General features: G+C 35.6%; 1 protein-coding gene across 44 annotated transcripts in view; it reads right to left on the reverse strand.

The window, feature by feature from the left end:
- The window catches only part of PTPRD (protein tyrosine phosphatase receptor type D), a 1159824-nt gene that overhangs the window by 262475 nt on the left and 879829 nt on the right, over positions 1–17520 (reverse strand). For all 44 annotated transcript variants that reach the window (XM_064736588.1, XM_064736631.1, XM_064736633.1 and 41 more), the window contains one exon: positions 15660–15827. In XM_064736588.1, the coding sequence (XP_064592658.1) occupies positions 15660–15744 (85 nt within the window). In that variant the 5' untranslated portion in view covers positions 15745–15827. The remainder of the gene's footprint in view (positions 1–15659; positions 15828–17520) is intronic.

Raw genomic sequence — 17520 nt, forward strand, 5'->3', positions numbered from 1 at the left:
CCCCCACTATTAGATCAAGTCCAACTGAACTCACGTTTACTGAAGTTACATAGTAAGTGATACCAATTTTTTCATCTGCAGGTTTTCAACACAGATACTTTAGAAAGTAAAACATTAAAGCCCTGTTTACATGGTAGGCATTTTGATTCAATGGACTTCCAACAACCTAGATAAAAACTTAGTATTGGTATGCACTGAGCATGTGCAAGAGTCTTATTTATTAAATGATATCTAGTTAATTATTTTACAACTCTTATTTTAAATATACTAAGTTTATTTGCCAATGATTCACTTACTGCCTCTGGAACTCTGAGCGTTTAACACAGTGTAAATTTAGAGGACGTTGGAAGTCCTGGACTCTGTAATTTAAACAGGATTTTTCCAACTGATTTCATTTGTGCAGCATTTCACCCACACACTTAAGAACATTGACTATATAGACAACTAAAGGTATATTTATGAAAAGAGAGATTATATCTTCAGTGCAAATAAATACTAGGTTTCTTAGACTTAAATCACACAGTTCTTTGCTATATGTAGCATAAAACTATAGGGTGTAGAATTTGAAAGGACAGACTAGTTTTGTATGTTACCTATCTCTTCTACTTGTTTTCTTCCCTCATGATTGCATAGAAGTGTGTTAACACTTTCAGGTGTTTGCTTTCCATTGTGAATACTGTGATGTTCACTTTTTTATGCAAAAGAAATCTAATCCATTATTAACCCGCCAATTTTTTTCTCATTCTTTGTTGTGTTATAGAAATGCATTATTTTTGATAGTACAAGTTATCACATTCTTATACCTATTTTTATAAAATTAGTATGCTTAATAATACTTTACTTCCATAGGCAACAGCTGAAATACAACATAAAAATTATTAGGGGCACATCAAACCTCAAGAGTGCCTAGTCCAGAACCTGGCTGAGACCTTGGTAAGCTACAGAACCTTTCCCTGGGTCATGCTTTCTTCAATTTTAAGTACCTCCAAAAATGGGAACACAAACACTTTTGACCTATTCCAGTGCTCAGTTAGTCCCGTAATAATTGCAGTAATGACAGCAATAACAGAGTAACCAGTGACAATTATAAATATGTCTTATGCTTTAACAGAGCTTCATGGACTTCTTGGGCTGTCAGCTAGGGTTCTCTGAGAAGGCTGCAGCTTTCCTATCTTCACCCTCTGCCATCAGGTATATGTATATATTCACAGGTAACATCTGAGTCAACCTTCTTGTATCAGGCCAAGCTGTCCCAGCTCTCAATTCCTCTTTGTATGGCAGTATTTAAATTCCAGCACTGCCTTTGTGGGCTTTCAATGAACTGACTCCAGCATGTCCCTGTTCCTCTTGTACTGAGGAGCCTAACGCTGAACCTAACAGTCCAGATGCACCTGACCATGCCTGAGTGAAAGGGAAGGATCACCTCATTCCTGAAAAATGTCGACCTTCCTTACCACAAGGACACATCATTGATTTATGGTCAACTTTTGGTCAACTAGAACTCCCTGAACTTTTCCCTCGGGCTGTTTTTTCAGCTGGTCAGCCTCCAGTGTGACAGGGGTTGTTACTTCCCAGATACAAGGCTTGCCACTTCCCTGTCTTCAACTTCATGAGGCTCCTGTAAGCCCATGTCTCCATCCTGCCCAGGTCCCTTGAATCATTATCTTGTGAAGAGTTTTGATAAAATGCCTTATATAGCGACACAAATTTAGGATAATCTCTATTTTCATTTTATTTTCCTAATGAACCCAAGCACAAATATCAATCTCAAGTACATACAAGTGAATTCCTGAGGAAATGCAAAAAAGAGGTTACTATGAATAATCAGACACAGATTAATGAAACACTTGTTAGAATTTTAGAAATAAGTGCTTTACATTAAAGTTTCCAGGAGAGAATCATAGAATCATCTAGGGTGGAAAAGACACTTAAGAAAAGCGAGACCAACAATTAATCCAACACTGCCAATCCACCATATAAAATATTCCTAATGACCACAATGACACATCTTTTAAATATTTCCAAGGATAATGAATTAACCACTTCCCTGGGCAGCCTGTTAGAGTGCTTCCTAACTCTTTTGGTGAAGGAATTTTTCCTAGTATCCTAGATATCTTGCTTGTAATAAAATTGCCAACTGTCAAGTAAGCCTGAGAAATCAGCCACTGCCAACGATGTAGTTTTAAAATTATCTCTATTTTCATTCAGTTTTAGCTAGTCAGCATGAACTGAAGAGTAGTTTAACCAGTACTAGCTCATTTAGTATTGGCTGATGTAGTATTAGCTACTGAGGCACCAGCTCATGAATTACCAGAAACTAATTCACATTTTTGATATTGGCATGCAGACTTAACACTATAACTGAGAATAAAGACAGGTCAATGTCCAACCTGACATCATTAAAGCAAAATATTAACTATCCTTTACCCAAATTTTTATTGTGATACACATCCACAAAAGAATTCCTACAAAACCCGTGAGCAATGAAAAATAATTGTTGAAAAAGTCAGTCAGATCTCTACAACAAACTTGAGTTACATGGTTCATAGTCCAGCATTAAGTAGCTGAAGTCAGCTTGGTATTGTCTTTCATTTTTCACTGAGGTGACACACCTAAGATGCAGTTTGTCTTAAAGTACAATGCATAGGCTAGGTTAACCCCTTCCCAGTGCTGCCTGTGCTGCAGGAGTTAGAGTGCTGTGCACTGACTTCATGCCTTTTGACAGCCCAAACACCACAAATGAGGAGTTGCATGAAGAACTGAAATAGCAGGTCCCAGGGGATCAAGAAAGAAAGCACTAAGCTTTACTGTTTGTTAGTAAGGGGTAAGTGGAATCATTTAATGATTTAATTACTAACACTAATTAAGATAATGCACAACAGCAAGACTACAATCCAAAAAACAGGAGTTTTTCAAAATTCACAGGCTAGGATGCTGCAAACTATATTTTTTTTACAGGTAGTTTGTGTGAAGGCAGTGCTACTTCACCATGAGAAAAACTGCAGCAGAATCAATGAAACATAGATGTTGCATTAAAATAAGAGTATTCAGAAAAGAAAAAAATCCCAAACTTTGCCAGAATAGCAACTCTACAGATCCCACCATCTGGTAAATTGGGGTAATATGGTACATTTTAGCAAAATGATGATTCTTAAAATTATTTGCAGACATGGAATGTCATTTTTTAAAAAGCAGCATACCTGTGCACAATTACACTCCCTTTTGAGAAGGTCTGTATAGTCTAGACAGATATAAAATTAGACTTTGGCTTCCATTTTATGTCATTAATAAGTGGTTACCTTTTCTTCATTGAAAGTACTGAAAGATCAGCAGATAATAAGTCTTGTCCATCTGACTGCTTGTCTGATTGCACAACACAGATACTATTGAAAGGATCTTTGTGATTTTTTTGGAAACAATTTGGTCAAGTAAAATATCAAAAAATCAGGAACACAGTGAGAAAGCATGTCCATTTGAGTATGAGGAAAACAAAGTTGCTACTGCTTAAACATTATGTTGTAATACTCCTTTTCTGACCTCTAATGAGTTTCTGCAATTCACATGAAATTTCTTTGATGAATTTTTCAGTCTATTATTTCCACATGGGTGCTCCTGCTTTGTTTCTTCTTAGTGATGCATGACTGACAACATTTCTGGACCAGATTCCAAGGACACTTATGAAAACTGGTACACATTTTAGACATTAAGAGAGAAGTGGGGAAGCTAGCATGAGTAAGGATAAAGAGAGCTGAAGAGGTAAATGGATGCATGGGAAGGGACACAAATGGCAAATGAGGAATACAGGAAATATTAATTGTTTCACTAAGAGAGTGAGGCCCATGGATAGTCACAGCACAGCTGAAAAATCAGGCACCCTCTGGTGCCAAAGAACACGCAGGGGTGAAGCTCAGGTCTGGCATGCTGCTGGTCTTTGCAAGAGCACAGCCACCCTTCTGCATTCCACTCAGACCAGCCAAAGAACACCCCCTGACAGCAAAAAGCATGCCTTCTCAAAGCAGAAAACACCCCCCAACTCCAGTCAGAATGCACTCCAGCTCTGCCTGAACAAAACTGGGCCACAGACTGTAAGGGGTCACTCATCCAGCAGAGAAGGTGCAGGGACAGTTGCTGCCCTAAAGGTCCCAGGATGTGGAGCTCAGTACTCAGATTGTGATAAACACAAAGAAGACTTTTGGAGAATAACCACTATTTTTAGACGATGGATTCTGCTAACGTTGTGCAACTTAGAGCATTTTGGCAGAAAAAGGAAAATGCATTAACTATCAGAGAAAATTTGCACACTCCTTTAAAAGCTTTTAAATTAGGAGCACTTAGAGATAAAAACTCCAGCAGCGAGATTTAAATTTCCCTAAAATCCAATTTATAGTTAAATAGTATTTGTGATTTAATTTCTTGTCCACCTTTACATCATTTTATGTTAAATGTCTTTTCTGGACAATGTCATCACTCTGAAGAGAAAAGAAATTATTAAAGGAATACAAATTCCCCTCCAGAATGCATAGTAGCTTAGTTTATCTATGTTAAAGAAAACATTAGTGCTGGAATCAGAAATTATTATCAAGAAAATATTTTTCAGAAAGCTTAAAATCTTTTCTAAAACTTCAATCTCAAAACATCTGATTATAATTTAATCAGAATATTGTATGAAATATTACCTTATTTTTCTGAATCAGTTATTTGAAACAAATTTCAGTAACCTTCTAAAAGCATCAGTCTTTGAGATCCCAGTGTCTGTAGCAACACTATAAGGTCAAAGACAAAGCGTTTTCTTTGTAAATGTGCATTACCTGCCCTGCACTTTCCTAGCAATATTCTCCCAAAATGCAAGGAGTGCTTGACTATCTTTGCAACTTATTTTCCCTAAAAAAAACCTAACAAACAAACAAACAAAACTCTAACCAACCAAACAAAAAACCCAAGCAAACAAAAAACCAAACAGAAAATTTATTAAAATTTACCTGTAATATCTGAATATACTTGATTAGGCACTACAAATAAGGATTATTAATTTATCTCCTGAAAGTCAGCTTTGAAAAGGGTACCTGGATGACTCTGGTGAAAAAACATAGGATGTAATATTTCTTTGAATCTGACAGTCTCAGAATGGACCCTTCTCTTGCCTACAATCAGATGTCTAACAAATATGATTTCTGAGACTGATCTATGCACAGTGAGAAAGCAGTCCTTACTGCTTCAAGGTATCTATAGCTCAATGAGTTCTGACGACTTGCAGCTGCAATTTTATGTTCTGTTCACAACCTAAGAAGCAAACAGTAAACCAGAAAGAAAATACTAATATGGAATTACAAAAAAAATTGTCATGATAAAAAAATAATTGCAAGGGCCACACATTGACACACTAAAAACTGAGAGGTGTAAACTTGGTGGTTCTACCTAAGAGACCCCTTTTTATTCTCACTGATCCTTCAAAATGCTTTCTTTGTAAAGTGAAAAGACATGGCAGATCTATTAACATCAAAGAAATACAAACTCTTGATCTTCAGGCTCTCAGAACAGTGTGTCTTTTCCCCCAAGGTTAAAATGTATTTTGCAATAAGACACTGAGCCATGCACTCCTAGATAAGGAAAAAGATACTAAAGACTTAGAAGATCCGCTCAGTGGCAGAAATGAGTATTAATTAACAAAGGCATCTATAAATTCTCACTTAAGTGCACATATTAGAGAGGAACCCATACAAAAATAGCAGTCTATATTGTACTAAAGAAAAAACAATGGGGCATTCTAGACAAAATATGTGTTTTTCTGGCTATAGAAAAGGTAAACAAATCTTGCTGTGATTGGGGATCTGAGAATAATTTGGCTAAAAGTTCTAATTTTTTCATATAAATAAAATCCACAAATTCTATCCTAATTCTGCATTTTAAAATCAAATACCAAATTCAAACCAAGGTAGCTAAAAAATCCTGTTTAGCCTCCATTCGCACATTTGAATTTCTTCAGAAGAAAAAAAGAAACAGAAAACTGAAAGACTATTGGAAATGCATTTATTAGTACTTAAAGTTATAAATAAAGGAGAAGAAATGCTCCCTTTTAAAAACTTTTTGTATCCTATTTTTTATGCACAAAAAATCCATAAGGATTAATGATCAGGTATCTCAAAACTGCTTATACACAACCTACCTAAATTGAGATCAATTATGAATTGTCTCAAGGTTCTCAAGACACCAAATGAGCTCCTGCTCTGTGTGGGTAGTGAGCTGCTGTCAAATGGTGTATAGCTGAGAAAAGTTTTCTAGAGACTTTCTGCCATGGGAAAATCCCTCAGATTTTTCATGTAAATCTAAAAGCTATTTTTAACATACTCATGTTATCCACATTCATACTTAAGAGTTGCCAAAGCACTTCATTTCACTGTAATGTTTTTAGAAGTCTAATGTTCTTGATAAAAAATAACACTGAGCTGCTATGTAGAATGCAAATAATCAATCCAAGAGAATCATGTTTAGTGAGCTTAAAATTTTATCACGTCTTTAGTAACAAATTTATCTTCAATTAGTGCACTGCCAAATTATTTTAAAGAAGGCTAAAATAATTTCTTATGCGACATTTAATTTTAAAACCAACTGTATATTGTTAATACTTTTAAGAGAATCTACATCCATTTGATTTCAAAATCTGTACTTAAGAGTACAGTGTCATCTTCCTAAGATGTTGTGGGACCTTTCTAGATTCCAGTTTACCTCCAGTGTTTAGAATTCATACATCTTTAGATGCTACAACCTTTAAGTCACTTTCGTCAGACCACAGATATTGAAAAAGGTCAGTGAACATGTTAACACTTCCTCACATTAAGAGTATGTCTGAAAATGAAAGTTTATAAAAGAGGAAAAAAGGCGACTAGGATTTTCCACTAATGTACTTCATCTGTGAATTGTAAAGCTCTATAACTCATCCCATAAAATAACTAATTCTTGTATCTCCTGCCCCAAATTAACATACACAAAAACACATAAACACAGAGCTGGCAAATGTGTGAGCTCTGCTATCAATAACACTAATATTGTAATTTTCCAAAATTATAAACTGCATTTGCTTAAATGCTTGCCATAGCCTCCAATTTCACTTCCTTTATTAATATGTTATTAAATATAGGTGTAATAATTGTGATAGAATTGTGATACAGTGTGGTACAAGAATCTCCAAATCAGATTTTCTGGAGAAGTTAGTGTCAATGAACAAACACAATGCAAAATGCATGTTGAAACCATATGTATTTCTGAGTGTAAGATGACAGTAAATACCTTATTAGGACACACTAAGTCTTGTTGTCTGCTATCATGTCTCCACGTCAAGAGAACATGCCATACATGGGCACATTTGCCTGGGCAATTTTTGAGGTCCATTCACTTCATATGCATAACTACATTAACAATGGCATTCCTGTCTGTTCTTTTAGCATTAATTTATGGACCTCCTGTACACAGATTTTTAAAGTCTCTTAAAACTATAAATACTGTCTGCCTCAGCAAAAATGAACAGTAATTTCCATTTTTTACCTAAATTTTACCTAATTTCCATTTTCTACTAAAATCCCCAAATTCCACAGTTCTAATATTACTGAGTAGGTGGATACCCATTCTGTTCTCATTCTCGCCTCTGCTCCCATAACTTTGCAGACCTTAGCCATAATCCCCACAACCCACTTCTGCCAACCTTCCTGGAAACTCTAATAGTCTCAGCCTCCTCAGTCTCCTCTCACATGGCAGCTGTCCCATCCTCTGGACCATTTTAGCTGTCACTGAAAGCATTTTATGGAACTCAGTTGTGTTTTCTTAAGATAGGTGTATCAGAGTGTATGCTAGCATGCAAGATACAGGTGCACTAAGGTTTATGTAATTTCCAATTATTTCTTCCTCTTCCTAATTCCCCACGTAGAATTACTCATAGGTGTAAAATTAGCTTTTTTACATAAAAAAAGAAAATAAATAAACGGATTCTCTTCATCACTTCTGTAGTAAGTCCAGCACCTTGTGTACTCTCCATGAAATGCAAAAAATCTGAATCTGAGAATATTCAGATATCCAGTAGCAAACTGACATTTAAGCACATTGTTTCACAATAGATACAATGCAATTGACCACAATCAGCCACTAATTACGATTAAACTCAAATTTATTGAGCAAAGATCTCTATTACGATTGCTATATTTTGAGAAGAAAATACGTATCCACCAGCTAAAAAAAGCCTTCAGTTTTATAAAAACTTATTACCAAAGATGATAAAAGTATTTTCCTAGTTCTGAATCTGTGTTTTTCTCCTCCTTGCACTTTCTCTAGTTTGTCAGGAACCCCTTCAATGCATTGCTGGCCTCACTATGCCCTTATCTGTAAGGTTAATTTGTCTTTTTATTCACATTCATTCTACCTTTGCGTTTCAATCAAAAAGTTTTGGACCCTACAACCTCATCTTAACACAAAAAATCTCTCACACAAAAAAAATCCTTATTTATTTTCAAAATCCTTACATTTAGAGAGACTATGCACTCTTTGTTGGTGGTAAAATGTGAGCTTTTTTACTAGAACAGGAAACCATTGACTGTTTCTCTTTTCAGTCCAGATATCACCTGCCCATATACTCAACAATTATTTTACATGCTAAAGTGTACATGATATTCTTGGATGAAAAAAATGACACAGGTGGAACTTTCCTGGAAATGTCTGTAACTAATAAACTCTTACTACCAAAATAAATTTCTTATCATTTTCCCTTATCATTTCTGCCTCCTTCTTCACAATTCCACGTATTAAAATAAAACCAACAGCACTAGAAGCTCTCTTCCATCCATATACTGGTACTGAAGTAGAAAGTACAGAAAGTTTTACAAAGTAAATTAAAAATCAGTTTCTTAGGAGTAACTAGAACGAAATTCTACCCACTCAGATTTCACAAAGACATATAGACAAATATTTTTATATCTCAACAGAACAAACTTTAAACTTCTATTGAATTCTCTTCCTGAAAATAGCCTTGTTGGGAAAAGGCTTTCAGAATTTATGTTTTGTAGGAATTGATGTGTTATGTATTGTGAAATTCTGTCCTTTGCTACTGCTTTGCACAGCAAGACCATGTCCAAAGTGTTTACAGTCATGCTCCAGAATTTCTTGTAAACTGAAATGACCATATGCCATGTATTTTCAATTTTATGTTTATTAGTAATTTTATGTTTATTAAAAGACATCTTAATTGTCTTTTATCAACATATTCTCCTCAGGTATGTAACATGAAGTTTGTAATCAACAGACGAAATTCTACCCTCACTTTTTTCATAACAAATACCATACAGTTTTCTGTAATTCAGTGAAAGCCACAGTAGCAGTCTGGACGCAACTTGACGTTTAAACCTATTTTATAGCAATTTAAAGTCAAGGTGTAACTTTGTTCTCCACATAACTTCCTTTAGAAGGAAGCATTAAAAATAAATTAACAGTTTTCAAATTAATTTGTATTATCAAAAATTTATTTAAAATATTGTGCAAATCCACAAGAATTAGAAAGGATGAAATTAAAAATATTTGCCTAATTATTTTGAACAAATATAGGTTCAAGCAGACACTGATTAAGCCAGAATCATTCTATCCATATTTTATTTTTGGGGGAGGGAGTTTACTGAAATATACAGTGGACAAAAGTGAATTGTGACCTTTCTGTACACATCCAGATATTTTTCATTTTCTAAAAGTGTTGTCAGAAATTCACTACTGAAACAGAAGATGCTACTCAACATTTTATCTCCATTTCAGCCAGTGAGAGTTAAGCTTCAGACAGGGGGTAAAAATACTATAAAATACCACAGCAGTTGTTGTGCTGTATGAATACAACCTAAAAAAAATCTAAAATTTCTCTACCAGTGTTTCTTCCTCCTTTTTCCCTAAGAGCCTTCCTACACTGAGACTATGGTATGCACCTCTAGTAAACTTTTGAAGTATGCAGACTTGCTCTTAAGCAATCTAGCAGACACATTGGAATTCGCTGCCAATTCTGACACAGGAATATTAATGACTCACATTCCTTTATCTGCCAGTGGTCATTACTGATGCTGCAGGGAATTACATAGTGAGATAACTACCCATACTGTAGTTTCTCCAAAAACACTTGCTGTTAACAGATAACATTAATCTAAATCATGAGGGTTTGTCCAACACTGTAAGGCCATTAACATACATTTCTCATATCTAGATTTTTGGGTGTCCGGGAAGATTTGAGACACTGAATTTTCTGACTCTGGTTTTATACATACTCAAAAAAAAAAATCAAAATATAAAGGCTTTTTTTACTTGGGGAACTTCACTGCCTCCACAGTCAGACACACACAAAGCTGCCAGGCATTAATGCTTCTCAGATTCCCAAGCTTGCAACTCAGCTCTGTTCAGTGCTCTGCTTTAGGGACGTAGGGGTTTACAACTACCTGGAGTACCAACAGCTCTGAAAACAGCATTAAACAGCTCTGAAAGAGACACAGCAACAATCTTCAGAGCACCAGAGATGTAGACAGAAAAATGTTCAGAAGAACCATTATGAAATTTTCTTCAATTCTTTCTGAAGTTCAAAACCCTGATGATTTAATCCTGAATCTACACCTTATAAAATACACACAAATCTTTTGTTCATATTGCATTTCAAAATGTTTTCTTATGTACAGATTTACAGAGATAACCAAAACATATTCTTAAAAATTATTTTAGCTGAAAAATTTTATTTCTCAAGCAGCTCATAATTTTGCTGTTGGTAATTTGCACCAGGTTAAATAGATATGGTGGTAGTTATGGCTACTGCTGGAACTAAATTATTCAAATTTGCATTAATGCCAGGATTTGAAAAATAAGGGTTGGATAAACCCTGGCTCATGCAAAGAGCTTTATTACCTGTAGTTTCTGCAGCTAAGTCAGTATGTTTGGAATGATGGTATAATATTTTCATTTTCCCTGACTCTTAATCTCAACTATCAGATTTATTCCAAAGCTGTCACTTTGCTGCACAGCAAAATGAATGCATCTAGGAAGGTTGGGTATGACTAAGTGTCCCACTTTCCCCTAAAACTAAAAACTTCAACTGATGGGTGATTTACTTGACATATGTAATATCATATTTAACAAGTCTAACGTAAAATTACTCTGGTAACAGTATATACTAATTTTCATCAAATCAACTGAAAAACGTCCTAGGGTTGGGCTGAAGAGAGGATATCAAAATTCCTGAAAAAAACCAAAAAAAATATAAAATAAAATTGGAAGCTTTTTTCCCCCCAAAAAATCCTCAGCTTATAGTTCAACCTTTTTGAATACATCACCATTATTAAAAAAAAAAAAAACAACACAGCAATATAATGAAAGGGCTGTATCTTACATACAGTGCATGCTATCAGCACTAATATAAAGACAAATGATACTGTAAAAAATTACCAATAAAGAACAGAAAGATTTTATCTTTAATTTTTTTACTGCCCACTCTTGAAAGCAATTAACTGAAATTACCTGTAGAAAGATATCAGAGTTTAAATCTAATGTACTCTGAAAAAATTCACTAACTATCAAATGTACATGTACAAAAAAGTAAGTAATTTCCAGATTGGGCTTCACTGCACATAGCATTTAGGACCTTACTCTGGAACAGTGGAGGTTTTTACTGTGAACCATGTATGTCCACCTGTAAGACTTACTATAACACAACTGCTTTCTGTAATTTAATCACTTTGAAAGATCTGGGGGGTAGTCTACTCTTACAGACAAGTGCTTAGAGAGAAGAAAATTCAATATGTACTGCATGAATGTGTTTCAGATAGTAGATGCACACAAAAAGTTTTTAAAAAGAAAGAGTGGTATTAGCAGGGAAAAACACACATGTTCCCTAAAAACCAATTTTTTTTCAAAAAATGAGAAAACTATATAGAGGAAAAAATGGTTTTACTAACACTAAATTACTGTCTTTACATCCTATTAAACAAGAATTTGTCTCAATTACCCCAACATCTGTTATAAGTAATCATTGTCCTGTCACAACTGATCCTGGCCTAGAGATATGATGGTACAGTGGTTCCCTGCATGATGGTAACTGTCACAATATGCATTAGAAGCCAAAGAACAAGCTAAGCATTATTCACATTTCTAACAACTGGGAATAGAAGCAATATTACAGCAAATGCATTGTTTTTAATAAGTATTTCTGTTTGCCTTTTTACAATAAGCTGCAAACACTTCTGCTGAAGGAAAAGAGAATTTTTGCTTCTCTTCTAAAACAGCATCTCTACAGAAGAAACAAAACAAAAATGTCAGAGCAGAAGCTATGCAACCAAGAATGAAGGAAGAGCATTAAACAAAGTTACTGCAGAGAATTAATGCAGCAGTTAATGCAGCAGAGAATTTTGAAATGCTGGTGTGGTCAGGCCTTTCTCAGTGTGGAAAAGGAACAGGATGCACAAGAATCAACTCAAATACTAAAAAGCAGGATGCACACTATCTGCAGAAAAATATTTGATTCTACTAATACAAATTAAACTCCTATTTTTCAAAAACTGGAATACCAGGAAAGACCAGGAATAACACTTTAGAAGGAGTTTATATTTCCTATCTTTCTTTGAGCTTAGTGGTTAAGTGAGCTCAGTGACCCTTGGCAAGATCAGAAACACATAATAATGTACCATAATTGATAGTTCTTAAAGGAATATGCTATGTAGGAATCTCTGAAACATATATGCATTGTTATTAAACAGATGAACCTGCATATAGCCTCTGGATAGTTACTGTTCATTTAAATCAACATGAAAAAACCCAGTACTTATCTTAGGACAAAACTGTATTACTAATCTCTCAGAAGCTGTGGTGTAGCATTGCCATCTATACCACTGAGAACATCCCACCCAATGAAAAACACTGTAGACTAGTAGATTGCTCCTCCTCAATAAAGACTAATGAACAAGTACTTTCTTTCCTCAGTGAAAAAGTGTTTTACTCCTTCTTAGTGTACACTGAACCTGCAAATGCCAAACATAAAAGAAGACATCTAAAAATACTTGTAATACTTGAGGCTTTCACTTCTTGTATTTACAACTCTCACATTCTTACTGACATCAAAAGGTAAAAAAGAGCGAAGGTAGCTTTGCCACCTTTTAATTTTGCTTACTATTCTCAGTCAATGTAAATTTAGTTTCTGGATTAAAAGAATAAAATATAGTTTGCACATATACTTGTTGACACATTACATTTATCAGCCCACACCAGCACATTTGAGAGTTGGGGGTCTTTCACAATGATGAAGAGAAATAAAGGTATCCCATTGCCTCCCTCTCTCAACTGTGAAGGTTGTATGTAAACCAAAAAGTACTAAGGACTACCACTGGGAACCAGTTCAGTAGCATTAAGCTGACTTGCTACTTGGTGCTACGAGTCCCACACACAGTGATTTGACAGTGAGACTGGAAGAGCACAAGTTCTTTACCTATTTACAACTACTCTAGAAAGTTTACAATGTAGTGTCAATGTTTAGACACTCAACATTGACACTTTTCTGCAGTGCCTTGATGTTAGCAACAGGAGAATAATGGCAAAAAAAAAGGAAAGCGTATAGCCTTTAGAGCGTGACAGAGGAAAAAACAACAAATTTTTCATTCCCTTTGTCTCACCTTCTGTGTCCTCTTCCCATTAAAATTAAGTAATGCGGTCCTGCCACTCTTTGTGAAGAATTTCAAGAAAAGCACTAGGTCAAAGTAGGGTCTGGCCCCTTCTAGAAAGTGCAAGACAAAACAGGAGCAAGAGTATGAGCAGGAGCAGAGGGCAGAGCCAACTCCAGCACAGCAGGAACTTTTCTTCAGGCAAGGAGGGCAAATCCTGGATGAAGACACATCTTTCTGTGTGTCTGCATACACCACGCTCACAGGTGCTGTCCTGTCTCACCCAGGCCATAAAATAACTATGTCTGTGGAGATTCTGTGTGTGTCCCAAATAAAGTACTATGTGTAAGACGAAAATGTGACTACGTCATGACCCTCAAAGAAATTAGAAGAACATTAGAAGAACATTAACTTAACACTCACACTATAAATGCAATATTAAGCAGAGTCACATAAATATATACATGACACACAATTTAATTAATACCATATTATGTATATCATTTGCATCTATGTATATAATTATTTACACAACTTAAAAGCTGGTACATATTAAATACCTGAAAATCATAATCTCATTCTGAGAGAAACTATCACAAAAAACTAATCTTTGTGCTCCTTATGCACAAAAAACTAATCTTTGTGCAACTTTTAAAATAAGTGGAATACTACAAATGCAAAACTGTCCAACATATGGGCCCACTTCCCAATTAATTATTTGCTGGCTAAAGTGTTAAAATGTCCTTGGCTTCACCTTAGACACAATCATCCCAGCTGGTCATTATCTAACTGGAAAGGGGCCAAAGAATCTCAGCTGTCAGTACACAACAAACATGTATGTTTTGTCCTTTTTTCCTCCATTTACTTCACTTTCACAGATCTGCACTTAAAAGAAGGAAAGCTTATTATGCATGAAACTGAAAAATTTTGGTATCTCTTTTACTGCTGTGACACTGCATACCTGGAATGCAGGTGATAAGTGGGGTGATGAAGAATCTTCTGTATGCATTTATTGAAAACTGATTCATCTAGCTTTACTAAACCTGATTCTATTACTCTGTGTTTCTACTTAATTTACCACACATGTGGAAAAAAACATAGAAGTTTTCTAAAGACAGAGCTGAAACAAAGTTATTGATGGGTCATGTGTCTGCATAGAGTCAGGAACTACTAGAAAAGTAGGAAAATATCCCTCAACCAAGTGAATGTTAGCAGTCAGCTTGTAGCCAGTGTTAACAACCAGCTTGCAGTAAACCTGCAGATCAACAGGTGGAAAGCAAATGGCTTTTCGCATTTGCACATTACTTGTGGAAGAAGCCAAAGGACAGCTGGGAGAAGGAACACATGTAAACAAGGCAGACCTAAAGATTTCCTAATTAAAAAGAAGATATTATCTTTCCATTAATAGATAACCTAATTGACCAAACTCCAGCAGTTTCCCCTTTGTACAAGTAAACATAGGTGCTTTTCCTCACTGAATTGTCATATGTTTAGGCCAGCCACTAAGCTGTCAGTTCTTCTTGATTTGTTTGGATACTGTACTCTGTGACAGCTGTCGGAAATAATACATTAGAACAGCTGTTGTAGCACTTACAAAGGGACGGGAATTTTAATTGGATGGGATATTAATTGGGAGGGGGATGTCTTTTTTTTTTTTTTTAACCAAAGTTAAGATAGAAATATTCAAAGAATGACAGATGTATTTAAGGTATTTCACCAATGTCTAGTGAGGAAGGCTGGTTTTTGTTTTGACTGTGTAACTTTGTGACAGTGGTGTTCACCATCTTACATGAACCATTTCATGCTTAAGAAAAGGGGCATTAAGAAGAAGAAACAGTAAGGAAGTTGCATAAACCATCTTTTTCAAATACTGGTTGTGATCTAGAGAGGACCTGAAAGTTTCTGAAGAATCACTCAAAAGTAAACTCATTCTGAGACTCTTAGTGGCCACCAGCTGAAAACAAAACCAGGCGTGATGGCCAAGACCTAAGCATAAATGAATAATAAACTTACTTTCAGCATCAGCACAGAGCAGCAAGCACAGGAGCACCACCACTGGCCTGACTACGTGCATCATCTGACAGCTTGGCACCAGCATGCTTTGGCAGCCTTGTTCTCACTGGCTTAGAAGCCGCTGCGAGTCTGTCCAGTCTGAAATTTCAGATGAAGTATTTTCAGAGCCTGTGAAAAGATAAAAATACAATTAGCAAAAATAGACTAGAGTTTTTCTTTTCTTTTTTTTATGTATTCACAATTTGAGGCAAAACAATTTCAAAAGACAAAAGGCAGAAAGGGGAAGAAACATAATTAATTTCAAGCTACTGGTATGTACAAGAAGATCCAAGACACAGTAAATGTGTTACAACACATTTCTTAGTGTCCTTTACCACATAATCAAGCAACTGTCACATCCTGAATCTTTAGTTAGAACTACAGCATGTCCTAAACCAAAGAAACTAGTATGACAAGGTTTAAGACATCACTGGAACTCATGTTGCAAAAAGATAATCAAAGCAGCTTAGATATCCATAACAAATCCACATGCCAACAGGGAGCTGATGCCCTGGCATCTGGTAAGAAAAACACCACAAAATCCACTTCAGAACCTATTATTAACATATTGCATTGTTCAGCAACTTTCAAAGGTTAAAATTCCTGTTGTGATTTCCTGCACATATCTGAATTATGCCTAATAGAAAAACAGAAATGTGGCATTGAATAAAGGGCTGAGATCTCAATTCAATCCATCTAATTTATTACAATGTGTAATTGAATATGATACACTGGTAGAACTACAGCTCAAGTACCTGACTTGAAAAAACAGTGTTTCATCCTTGTCCAAATATGCCACACGAACAGAAATTAAGGAATATAAAAATTTTTTCCTCCTTCATCAGAAAATACTAGAGATCTCCCTAAGCAGCGTGACATTGGCACTAAAATAACATGACATGCAATTATACTTTCTGAAGGATCAGCAACATATAGGCTTTTTAAATTTGATTCTACCCTCTTCATTACCACACAAATGGCAGCCATGCAGTAAAGATGAAAACCAAGAGGGCAGAGAAAAAAGTATACTAATTATTATTCCACTAAATAGATCTTACAGTTTTGTGGGTGGCATAAAGAGCCCATTTTCAGTACAGAGAAATGCTCAAAAGAATTTACTCAAGGAAGAAAGACATGAGCAGCTGGTAGAAATCTACACTATGTTACAAATCTCTTTTGTAGAACTATCTTTTGAATCAGCGACTGCTATCAAAAAATAGAAGCCTAAGAAATCTTCATAGGCAAAATGCTAAAGGCACCAGCTCTCCCCTTTCATCGCTACCATCTTCATGCCAGCATTTCAAATGACAGCAAAGTCCATGAGACACCAGTCCTGTCGGACTCAATTTTTGTCTGTGCAAGCGTATCAGAGCCAACTGCTGTGTAATGATTCCAATGCTATCACAAAGATGGAGATGCATGAAACGTACTTTCAAGGAAAAGGTGATTTTTATTTTGCTTCTTCTGGAATGCAGGAGTTACAGGGGAGCCCTGAACGATCTCTACAGGCAGCTCACTTAAGAACAAAACTATTTTTTCATTAGTACACGGCCATACTAGCTGATATGTGAAGGTGACCAGAGAAATATGGTGGGTTTTAAGTACTCCCTTACTCCTTTCAGGGGCAGAAGCAGAGAGGAAACAATACTATAATACTGAAAATTAATAAAGGGAGTAGAGAAGGGGGGAAAAATGGTGACCACAAAAGTACTTATTTTATACAACAGTTCTTTTAATCGGGGCACTGGGGCACATTATTTTCATACATTTCAAGCACTTCCATCAAAATATTACATGTGGTGGCTAACAGGATAAATATTAC

This window comes from Zonotrichia leucophrys, chromosome Z (assembly GCF_028769735.1).
Source record: "Zonotrichia leucophrys gambelii isolate GWCS_2022_RI chromosome Z, RI_Zleu_2.0, whole genome shotgun sequence".
NCBI lineage: Eukaryota > Metazoa > Chordata > Aves > Passeriformes > Passerellidae > Zonotrichia > Zonotrichia leucophrys.